Here is a 12,500-nt window from a genome sequence, read left to right as displayed (position 1 = left end):
AATGGACAGATACACATACAAACACATGGACAGACAAATGGACAGATACACATACAAACGCATGGACAGACAAATGGACAGATACACATACAAACACATGGACAGACAAATGGACAGATACACATACAAACACATGGACAGACAAATGGACAGATACACATACAAACACGTGGACAGACAAATTGACAGATACACATACAAACACATGGACAGACAAATAGACAGATACACATACAAACACATGGACAGACAAATGGACAGATACACATACAAACGCATGGACAGACAAATGGACAGATACACATACAAACGCATGGACAGACAAATGGACAGATACACATACAAACACATGGACAGACAAATGGACAAACATACAAACAAACGCATGGACAGACAGAGACAAACAAACAGACAAATGAATGAACAATTGAGCAGATAAACAGACATAAAAACACATGGACAGACAAATAGACAGACAGACAGATAAGTATACAACAATAAATGGACAGACAGAGAGACGGATGGACAAACAAACAGGCAGATAGACATACAGACAGACAAACAAACAAACAGACAGACAGACAAACACATGGCAGACATAGAAACAAACACATGAACAGACAAATAGACAGACAACAAACAAACAGACAGACGAATAAACAATTGAACAGATAAACAGATGCACAGACAGGCAAACAAACACATGGACAAACAAATAGACATATACACATACAAACACATGGACAGACAAATGGACAGATACACATACAAACACATGAACAGACAAATGGACAGATACACATACAAACACATGGACAGACAAATGGACAGACAAATGGACAGATACACATACAAACACATGGACAGACAAATGGACAGATACACATACAAACACATGGACAGACAAATAGACAGATACACATACAAACACATGGACAGACAAATAGACAGATACACATACAAACACATGGACAGACAAATGGACAGATACACGTACAAACACATGGACAGACAAATAGACAGATACACATACAAACATATGGACAGACAGAGACAAACAAACAGACAAACGAATGAACAATTGAACAGGTAAACAGAAATACAAACAAACACATGGACAGACAAATAGACAGACAGATGGATGGATGAACAATTGGACACATGAACAAAGAGATGGACAGACAGACAGACAGGTGAACAAACAAATGGACAGACAAACAAACAGACAGACAGAGAGACGGATGGACAAACAAACAGACAGACAGACAAACAAACAGACAGACAAACAAACAAACAGACAGACAAACAAACAAACAGACAGATAGACAAACAAACAGATGGACAAACAAACAAACAAACAGAGAGACAGACAGACAGACAGACAGACAGACAGATTCAATGAAAAATTGTAGCAAACTACCTCCTCTGGATCAACCGGTTTGGTAAAGACTTTAAACTTTCGATCGGCGATTAGTTTGTTTGTACAATCTCTTAAGAATATCCGTAACTCCCTGAGTGTCTCTTCCCGTCTCTCCTCAAGTCGTGTGACTTCATTCTTTGACATCTGGCGAGAAGGAAGTGAAGCGGCCACAGGTAGTGGAGGCAACTGTTTTGCTAGAAAACAATATAACACCTTCACATACAGACAAAACAACACACAGACAGATAGACAAACGGCTAGACAGACAGACAGACAGAAAAACAGATAGACAAACAGACAGACAAACAAACAAATAGAAAGACGGCTAGACAGACAGATAGAGAAACAGACAGACAGACAGACAGACAGACAAACAAGCAGGTAGACAGACACACAAACAGACAGAGAAACAGACAAACAGACAGACAAATAAACAGATAGACAGACAGACAGACAAATAAACAGATAGACAGACACACAGACAGAGAAACAGACAGACAAACAGACAGACAGACAAACAAACAGATAGACAGACAGACAAACAGACAGAGAAACAGACAGACAGACAGACAAATAAACAGATAGACAGACAGACAGACAAATAAACAGATAGACAGACAGACAGACAAATAAACAGATAGACAGAGAAACAGACAGAGAAACAGACAGACAGACAGACAGACAGACAAACAAACAGATAGACAGACAGACAAACAGACAGAGAAACAGACAGACAGACAGACAGACAAATAAACAGATAGACAGACAAACAGACAGACAGACAAATAAACAGATAGACAGACAGACAGACAGACAGACAGACAAATAAACAGATAGACAGACAGACAGACAGACAGACAGACAGACAGACAAATAAACAGATAGACAGACAAACAGACAGAGAAACAGACAGGCAGACAAACAAACAGACAGACAGACAGACAAATAAGCATTAAACTAAAGCTGAACTCAGTAGATTGCTTGTATTTAGTGTTAGAAATGTAACGTAGAGTTTGTGCTTCAATAAATGAAATAAACAGATAGACAGACAGACAGACAGACAGAGAAACAGACAAACAAACAGATAGACAGACAAACAGACAAATAAACAGATAGACGGACAAACAGAGAAACAGACAGGCAGACAGACAGGCAGACAAATAAACAGATAGACAAACAAACAAACAGACAGAGAAACAGACAGACAGACAGACAAACAAGAGACAGACAGACAAATAAACAGAGACAGACAGACAAACAGACAGAGAAACAGACAGACAGACAGACAGACAAACAGATACACAGACAGACAAACAGAGAAACAGAGACAGACATACAGACAGACAGACAGACAGAGAAACAGACAGACAGACAGACAGACAGAAACAGACAGACAGACAGACAGACAGACAGACAGAAACAGACAGAACAGACAGACAGACAAATAGACAGATAGACAGGAAGACAGACAGACAAACAGAAAGACGGACAGCCAGCCAGACAAACAAACAAACAAACAAACAGATAGACAAACAAAAAGACAGACAAACAAACAAACAGATAGACAGACAGACAAACAGAAATATAGACAGGCAGACAAACAGAAAGACAGACAGACAGACAAACAGACAAACAGAAATATAGACAGACAGACAAACAGAAAGACAGACAAACAAACAGACAAACGAACAGATAGACATGCAAAATGACAGACAAACAAACAAACAGATAGACAGAGAGACACACAGAAAGACAAACAGACAAACAGACAGACAGATGAGTAAGCAATCAGGCTCACAAACAACATAACAAGTCGTCCAACCTTCCACAACTTTCGGCGGCACCCGAAACGGAAAATCAAGAAACAAACTCTCGAGAAAACTTCTCCTGGCACTCTCACATGGCGTGTCCACTTCAACCACAGCCGACGAGTGTGAAAACAAAGCCTGCACACCATCAGGCAAAGACAAGTAGGGGCAGTCTGCTGTTGCTAATAGCAACACTGTGATTGATGATGGAATGGCATTGACGAGTGACTCAAAGATCGAGTGGAAAGTGGATTGTGTGGAAGCCCAAACTGATTGAATGTCGGGTATGTAGATGACGCTGGGAGCCATACGCTGCGCTTCGTGGACAACCTGGAAAATGGGGGAAATGAGATGAAAAGTGAAAATGCTAAGCAAAGAGAAAGACAAAGTGACACACATACACACGCGCGCGCGCGTGCACATGCGACTGATAAATGGACAAACTGACAAACAGGTAGACAAACACATAAACAAACAAAGAAACAAATGACCAAACTGAACAGTTGAGAAAACATAAACACAGACGGACAAACAGGCAAACAGACAAACAGACAGACAGACAGACAAAAAACAGACAGACAGACAGACAGACAAAAAAACAGACAGACAAACACATGCACAGACAAACACACAGACATACACATAGACAGACAAACAGACAGACAGACAAACAGACAGACAGACAAACAGACAGACAGACAAACAGACAGACAGACAAACAGACAGACAGACAAACAGACAGACAGACAAACAGACAGACAGACAAACAGACAGACAGACAAACAGACAGACAAACAGACAGGCAGACAAACAGACAGGCAGACAAACAGACAGACACATAGACAGACAGACACATAGACAGACACACAAACAACTGTCAACCACACAAATAGACAAACAGACAAACAGACAAACACACGCACACACAGAGACAAACACAAAGAGACAAACACATAAACAGACAAACACATGCACACACAGAGACAAATACAAAGGGACAAACAGACAGACAGACAAACAAACAAACAAAAGAGATAAACAAACAAACAAACAAACGAGACAAACAGACAAACAAACAAACAAACACACACACAGACAAACACACAGAAAACAGACAGACAAAAAGACAAATACACAAACAAGCAAACAGATAAACAAATACACAAACAAACAAATAGACAAACAGACGACACAAACGGCAGCTCACCTGTACACACGCCTCCTCGGACGTCCGCGTCCCCATCCGATGCAACGAGGCCACGTCCATCGTATGACACGGCAAACTCTCCAACAGATGCACGAGCGCCGCTCCCAGGTGCCGTACCTGTCCCATCCCTTCCACACCACACACCAACATCCGAGGCTGAAAGCTAAACGGCTCGCTCAACGGATCACACACCGAGAACGAATCCTCGACCGACGACCCGGTCGTCAATGACGACGACAAACCACGAACAGCAGGCAACAGAGAGACGACATCCGAATAGATCGCGTCCAACGACAACTGCAGCAGAGGCCGAATCATTGAATTCAACGCTCGGCCTGACGAGAAATTCGAACGTTGAGCTGTCGGTAACATCTTTTTTAATGCTCGATGAAAATCTTGGGATTCAACTGATATCTGGTTGATATCAAGTTGGAGGCGGTTGGGCGTGGTGTAGATTTGTGGGAATGTACGACGGAGGGCGAACATGGCGGCTTCGGTGCAGAGGCCTTTGAGGTCGGCGCCGCAGTAGCCGACGGTGCTGTTTGTGAGGGAGGTGAGGAGGTTGGGGTTGAGGGGCGGGTGCCATGATGATGTGTGAATGGAGAGGATTTGACGACGAGCCTAGAGAGGAAGGTAGATTGAAACGTTGGGTGCTGGAGTGAATGGGTGCGTAGGGTGGGTAGATGGATAATAGAGAACAGATGAATGAAGAGATGATGGAATGAACCAATGCAAACGCACATGAAGATGTAAACAGACAAACAAACAAATAGGCAAGCAGACAGCCAGCCAAAGGACAGACAGACAGACAGACAGACAGACAGCCAGCCAGCCAAAGGACAGACAGACAGACAGACAGACAGACAGACAGATAGACAGACAGACAGGCAAGCAGACAGACAGGCAAGCAGCCAGACTGACAGACTCAGTCGGACAAATGGACAAACACACAGACAGCCAGACAGAGACAGACAAAGACAGACAGAGACAGACAAAGACAAACAGAGACAGATAGAGAGACAAACAGACAAATGGACAGACACACAGACAGACACACAAACAAATGGACAGACAGACAGACAGACAGACAGACAAGCAAGCAGGCAGGCAGACAGAAGACTCAGACAGACAAATGGACAAACAAACAGACAGACAGACAGACAGAGACAGACAAACAGACAGACACAGATAAACTGAAACAGACAGACAAACAGACAAACAGATAGACAATCAGACAGAGACAGACATACAAATAGACAGACAAACAGACACAGACAGACAGACAAACAGACAGACAATCAGACAAAGATAGACAGACAGACAGAGACAGACAGACAGAGACAGACAGACAGACAAATAGACAGACAGACAGACAAATAGACAGAGACAGACAGACAGACAGACAGACAGACAGACAGACAGACAGACAGACAGACAGACAATCAGACAGAGAGACAGACAAATAGACAGAAAGACAGACAAATAGACAGACAGACAGACAAACAGACACACAGGTAAACAACCCAATCTCCACACATCAACAAGCAGCACATCATGCTAACAACAACCAACCTCTTGGCAAGGCATCGGAAACAGAAACTCGCCATCAAAGCGTCCCGGTCTCCTCAATGCCGGATCAATGGCATCGATTCTATTCGTGGCCCCAATCACTATCACCTCCCCTCTTGAGTCGAGACCATCCATGAGTGCAAGTAAGGTTGATACAATAGAACTGTGGATTTGATCCTGACGTGTGCTGCGTACGGGAGCTAAGCCATCGATCTCGTCAAAGAAGATGATCGACGGTCGCATCATGTAGGCCTGGAAGACGAGAGCAAAATGTAGGTAAAACAGTATTGTGTGAACTAGTCTGTCTGTCTGTCTGGCCAGACCATCTGTCTGTCTACTCATCTGTCCATCTGCCTGTCTATCCATCTGTCCATCTGCCTGTCTATCCATCTGTCCATCTGTATGTCTACCTGTCTGTCCATCCATCTGTCTGTCTACCCATTTGTCTGCCTATCCATCTGTCCATCTGCCTGTCTATCCATCTGTCCATCTGTATGTCTACCTGTCTGCCTATCCACCTGTCTGTCTACTTGTCTACCCATCTGTCTGTCTACCTGTCCATCCATCTGTCTGTCTACTTGTCTGTCCATCTGTCTCTCTACCTGTCTGTCCATCCATCCATCCATCTGTCTGCCTGTCCAGTTGTTTTTGTCTGCCCATCTGTGTGTCTGTCTGTCCATCTGCCTGTCTATCCATCTGTATGTCTACCTGTCTGTCCATCCATCTGTCTGTCTACCCATCTGTCCATCTGTCTGTCTACCCATCTGTCCATCTGTCTGCCTATCCATCTGTCTGTCTACCTGTCTGTCCATCCATATGTCTGTCTACTTGTCTGTCCATCTGCCTGTCTACTTGTCTGTCCACCTGTCTGTCTGTCCATCTGTTTGTCTACCTGTCTGTCCATCCATCCATCTATGTGTCTGCCTGTCCAGTTTTTTTGTCTGCCCATCTGTCTGTCCATCTGCCTGTCTATCCATCTGTATGTCTACCTGTCTGTCCATCCATCTGTCTGTCTACCCATCTGTCCATCTGCTTGTCTATCCGTCTGTATGTCTACCTGTCTGTCCATCCATCTGTCTGTCTACCCATCTGTCCATCTGTCCATCCATCTGTCCGTCCATCTGTCTGTCTACCTGTCTGTCCATCCATCCATCTGTCTGTCTGCCTGTCCAGCTTTTTGTCTGTCCATCTGTCTGCCTCCTCATCTGTCCATCTACCTGTCTGTCTATCAATCTGTCTGTCTGTCTGTCCGTCCGTCCATCTGTCTGTCTGCTCATCTGTCTGTCCATCCATCCATCTGTCTGCCCGTCTGCGTTGCCTGTCCAGCTTCTTGTCTGTCCGCCTGTCTGTCTGCTCATCTGTCTGTCTACTCATCTGTCCATCAATCTGTCTGTCTATCTGTCCATACAGCCATCTGTCTGTCTACCCATGTGTCCATTTTCTCTCCCTACATGTCTGTCCATCCATCTGTCTGTCTACCCATCTGTCCAATCTGTCCGCCTAACATCCATTAATCTGTCTGTGTAATACTGTATGCGTCTGTCCATCTGTCTACCTGTCTATCTCTCATCTGTCTGTCCGTCCGCACATCTCCAATCGCTCTCACCCAACTCTCCACATACTCGCCTCCCCACATCTCACCTGATCAAACAGCAACCTCAGCTGCCTCTCCGACTCTCCCACCCACTTGCTCAAACAGTCAGCTCCCTTCCTCATAAAAAATGCCACCTTCTGCCCACTCTTCGCGCACTCATTCGCAAGCGCTCTCGCCACCAGCGTCTTCCCAGTTCCCGGAGCTCCGTGGAACAACACGCCACGAGGCGGATTAATCCTAAACTTTTCAAAAACCTCCGGATAAAGCAACGGGAACACCAGCATCTCCTTCAGAGCTTCAACGTGCCTCGACAGGCCACCAATATGCTCAAACGTAATACTCCTATCGATGCTCATCGGTTCCGTGTCTGCGAGACTTGAGCCCACTTTCTGTCTGTCGCGTAGGATCCCGCGTTTCATGTCGTTCGGTGTCATGTTCATCGGGAGGAGCTGCGATCGAGCCCTCGTCATGCTCTTATCTTTCCTCCGCTGGAACTTACGTTCGTCCTCTTCGTCGGAGTTGCTGCTTGAAGTCGACGACGCAACGTGATGCGCTTGGAAACGTCGACGGTGGGACATTGAGGTGCCGTGACGATGGAAGTGCTTGCGTCTTGCGGGAGAGTTGAAGAGATTTGGATTCGAACGACTCGTTTCAATGGGAATTGTGTAGCGTTGGACGGCCGGTTTGTGTTGACGGAGGAAGTATGATTTTGGGGGCGTGTCCTCATCGCTGTCGTCGTCTTCGTCTTCGTCGCTGTTTTCTTTCGAGTTTCCTGATGTTTCTTGTTCGGATGCGTCTTCTTGTTCTTGGTCTTCAGCTTGGTGGGTTTTAGCCTTTGATGTGTCGCTGTGTCGTTGTTGGCTTCGAGTTGTTCGGATTCGTTTTGATCCTTTTCGTCTACCAGTGAGTGTAAGGATGCTTTCGTATGGTTCAACCTGATGTAATACTTGTTATTAGAGTTGGGGTTTAATGTATTGTGAGATGCATCCCTCCAATACAGTAGTCTAGTGTATTGTGAGATGCATCCCTCTAATACAATACTCTAGTTTATTGTGAGATGTATCCCTCCAATACAATAGTCGAGTGTATTGTGAGATGCATCCCTCCAATACAGTAGTCTAGTGTATTGTGAGATGCATCCCTCCAATACAATAGTCTAGTGTATTGTGAGATGCATCCTTCCAATACAATAGTCTAGTGTATTGTGAGATGTATCCCTCCAATACAATAGTCTAGTGTTTCAGTGAGAGGTTCTCCGTTGGCATGATCAAATTTCAGCAAAGTTCTTTGATTCCAACGTATATTTAAACAGCAAGGTGCTGTCGACGTTTCGGCTGTTGTACTACAGCCATCTTCAGGGCAAATATTCGAATACTAGTAAATACAATGGAGTAGTTGTGATGTCATAAATACAAGTAACCAATAGTTGACCAGAAATATCTACACTAAGATGTACAATTATGATGAAACTTGGACTAGTGATATGTTGTTGTAGTCTTCATGAGACTTGCCCAACATTTTGGTAGTTCCATTCCCTCGTCCATATTGATAAGTAGATGTTGTTGGTTAAGTTGAATGTGTAATGCCTCTTTCATCCTAAGTTGTAATGTAGTAGATGCATGCGCTAGAATACGTGTACCATCCCAATCCATATTACATGTTTGATTCGACCATGTGTGTTCGGCGACTGCTGATTGCTCATTTTCAATTTTTGTCTCACCAATATATGTCTTTCCACAGGCACATGGTATTTGATAAATGAGATGTGATTGATGTTCTTTAGGTATGGAATGTTTAACTTTGCATAACATATTCCGAAGATTCCTCCCTGACTTAAATGATACCCGAATATTATATCCTTTGCATATTCATCGAATATCCTCGCTCAGTCCTGAGATGTAGGGTAGAACTATAGATGCACAGAAGGTATCTGGAGTAGAAGTTGAAAGAGATGAAGATTGAAGTGAAGGATGTAGAGTTGAATATCCCCCATAGACTTGAAACAAGAACAGCATCATCTTCTACAAGTATTACAGCACAATGGATACCCCGCCAACTGTATTCACTCAACTCTACATCCTTCACTTCAATCTTCATCTCTTTCAACTTCTACTCCAGATACCTTCTGTGCATCTATATAGTTCTACCCTACATCTCAGGATTGAGCGAGGATATTCGATGAATATGCAAAGGATATAATATTCGGGTATCATTTAAGTCAGGGAGGAATCTTCGGAATATGTTATGCAAAGTTAAACATTCCATACCTAAAGAACATCAATCACATCTCATTTATCAAATACCATGTGCCTGTGGAAAGACATATATTGGTGAGACAAAAATTGAAAATGAGAAATCAGCAGTCGCCGAACACACATGGTCGAATCAAACATGTACTATGGATTGGGATGGTACACGTATTCTAGCGCATGCATCTACTACATTACAACTTAGGATGAAAGAGGCATTACACATTCAACTTAACCAACAACATCTACTTATCAATAGGGACGAGAGAATGAAACTACCAAAATGTTGGGCAAGTCTCATGAAGACTACAACAACATATCACTAGTCCAAGTTTCATCATAATTGTACATCTTAGTGTAGATATTTCTGGTCAACTATTGGTTACTTGTATTTATGACATCACAACTACTCCATTGTATTTACTAGTATTCGAATATTTGCCCTGAAGATGGCTGTAGTACAACAGCCGAAACGTCGGCAACACCTTGCTGTTTAAATATACGTTGGAATCAAAGAACTTTGCTGAAAAATAGTCTAGTATATTGTGAGATGCATCTCTCCAATACATTAGACTATTGTTTTGAAGGGATGCATAGAACCAACTCACATCGCTCTCCATTTCGTCATGAATTCCTTTCACATGGTATTGTCTCTCCCGATCCGACGACCACAACTGCTCGCCAATCAACGACAAATTCAGAGTATCAAATAGCACAGAACGTTGCCGTCCACTCCGACGACGCCCATCACCATCAGACTCATCTACAAGGCAAAAATCAAGGCAAAAATCAAACCAAAAACCAAGCAAAAAATCAAGCAAAAATCAAGACAAAATATAGAAATAAAGCCAAACATCAAAGAATCAAGCCAAAAATGAAGGCAAAAATCAAAGCCAAAAATGAAGGCAAAAATGAAGGCAAAAATCAAGCCAAAAATTAAGCCAAAAGTCAAGCCAAAATGAAGACAAAAATCAAAGCCAAAACATTAAGGCAAAAGTCAAAGCGAAAATCAAGGTAAAAATCAAAGCCAAAAATGAAGGCAAAAATCAAAGCCAAAAATTAAGCTAAAAATCAAGCCAAAAATCAAAGCCAAACATCAAAGCCAAAAATGAAGACAAAAAGCAAAGCCAAAAATCAAGGCAAAAATCAAAGCCAAAAATCAAGGCAAAAATAAAGTGAAAAATCAAGCAAAACATTAAGCAAAAAATATAAAAATCAAGGCACAAACGAAGGCACAAATCAAGGCAACATTAACTTAGGAAACAATTTTAAAAAATCAAAACAAAATCAACAAACGTTGACACAAAATTAACAGAAAATTTCAGACAAAAATCTACACAAAAATTAAGGTCAAAAATCAACTAAAAAATCCAGAAAAAATCAAAATAAACCAAAATCAACAAAAACACACCCTTTAATTTAAATATCAATAACAACAACAGTAGATTGAGTGTAAAATGTGCATTCAAAAGCTTCCTTTCTCACCTTTTTGTTTCTTGATTTTCACGTTTCTTTCTGCTTTCGCCTCTTCTTTTTCAAACAGCTTCCTGCTCTTCTCAAGCAGCTTCCTGTGCAACACCAAACGTCATCAACACGCTCAACCGACCGCCAGACGTGCTGCACCTCGTTGAACGACGAGGAGTTTCCTGCCAATTCTCATCCGGGCTACTCACTTCATCCTCATCTGCTTCTTCGGTTTTTGGGCTTGTTTCCTCTTCAATCGCGTTCTTTCCACTCTCGCCGCCCTTGAACCACAAAGATCAGTCAGAAAGCGAATGAATACCGTGTCACACAATGAGAACACGCGCAATACGTTCATAGGCGCCAGAAGACGCACGGATCGTCTTCGAACAATTTCCAACTCATCATCTGAATGATCACCGATGGTCTCAACCGCAGACTTCCTCGTCTTCACCATCAGACGACGCCTTGAATGAACCCAATACCTAATGCGCATGCGTAAACGAATGCGGATTGGTCACATGAAGAGGAAATGGCGGGACGACTATTGTTGGAGAGTTCTCGCTCTATACTAAAGGGATTGACACAGAGGGGGCGTGGGTATGATAAAGTAGTTGATAAGGTGTATACTAAATGTCATGGTGGTAGAGAAACGCGTTCTCGTCTCTCATCTTTTTTCTTTTATCTAGTTACGGGTCGTAGCTGCCGCCGACGGGCAATGTACTTGTGAAATGGTGGTGAATGAAGATCACTTGAACGCTGGCGGCTCTCTACACGGCGGAATGTCCGCCACTCTCGTCGACGTCGTCTCCACACTGGCAATCATGAACACAGGAAGCGGACATCCGGGAGTTAGCGTCGATATTAACGTCACGTGAGTGACTTTAGCTTGCTCATGTGACCTTGTGATAATGCCTTTATACTCTAATAGGTATGTGAGACCTGCAATGGCTGGAGACAACATAACTATTCATTCTCAATGCCTGAAGGTTGGAAAATCACTTGCATCTGCAGTTGTTGATATCAAGAATCAGGACGATCAGCTCGTTTGCCAAGGAAGACAAACGAAATATGTAAAGTCGACGAAGTAGTCGTACGTTTGAAGATACCGCGGACGTTTGTATGATTAAAGTCACGTGACACAATTATTAGTGATTTAAAATTAATTTAGTTGAGATAGCTACATGGTTTG

At 43.0% G+C, this 12,500-nt stretch overlaps 2 protein-coding genes across 2 annotated transcripts in view; one reads left to right on the top strand and one right to left on the bottom strand.

The window, feature by feature from the left end:
• The window catches only part of LOC134183029 (ATPase family AAA domain-containing protein 2-like), a 13,648-nt gene extending 1,844 nt beyond the window's left edge, over positions 1 to 11,804 (bottom strand). The window contains exons 1-9 of the mRNA XM_062650473.1: positions 11,661 to 11,804; positions 11,471 to 11,592; positions 11,333 to 11,415; positions 10,456 to 10,610; positions 7,646 to 8,533; positions 6,008 to 6,256; positions 4,436 to 5,056; positions 3,243 to 3,558; positions 1,421 to 1,614 (exon numbers count right to left, since the gene is read on the bottom strand). Coding sequence (XP_062506457.1) covers positions 1,421 to 1,614; positions 3,243 to 3,558; positions 4,436 to 5,056; positions 6,008 to 6,256; positions 7,646 to 8,533; positions 10,456 to 10,610; positions 11,333 to 11,415; positions 11,471 to 11,592; positions 11,661 to 11,804 — 2,772 coding nt within the window. The remainder of the gene's footprint in view (positions 1 to 1,420; positions 1,615 to 3,242; positions 3,559 to 4,435; positions 5,057 to 6,007; positions 6,257 to 7,645; positions 8,534 to 10,455; positions 10,611 to 11,332; positions 11,416 to 11,470; positions 11,593 to 11,660) is intronic.
• LOC134183104 (acyl-coenzyme A thioesterase 13-like) overlaps positions 11,746 to 12,500 on the top strand; it is an 800-nt gene continuing 45 nt past the window's right edge. The window contains exons 1-3 of the mRNA XM_062650566.1: positions 11,746 to 11,930; positions 11,998 to 12,182; positions 12,240 to 12,500. The exon at positions 12,240 to 12,500 is cut by the window's right edge and continues 45 nt beyond it. Coding sequence (XP_062506550.1) covers positions 11,841 to 11,930; positions 11,998 to 12,182; positions 12,240 to 12,399 — 435 coding nt within the window. The 5' untranslated portion in view covers positions 11,746 to 11,840 and the 3' untranslated portion in view covers positions 12,400 to 12,500. The remainder of the gene's footprint in view (positions 11,931 to 11,997; positions 12,183 to 12,239) is intronic.

The sequence above is a fragment of the Corticium candelabrum genome, chromosome 8 (assembly GCF_963422355.1).
Source record: "Corticium candelabrum chromosome 8, ooCorCand1.1, whole genome shotgun sequence".
Taxonomy (NCBI): Eukaryota; Metazoa; Porifera; class Homoscleromorpha; order Homosclerophorida; family Plakinidae; genus Corticium; species Corticium candelabrum.
Note: the sequence above shows the minus strand (reverse complement) of the source record. Positions and strands in the feature narration are given on the sequence as shown.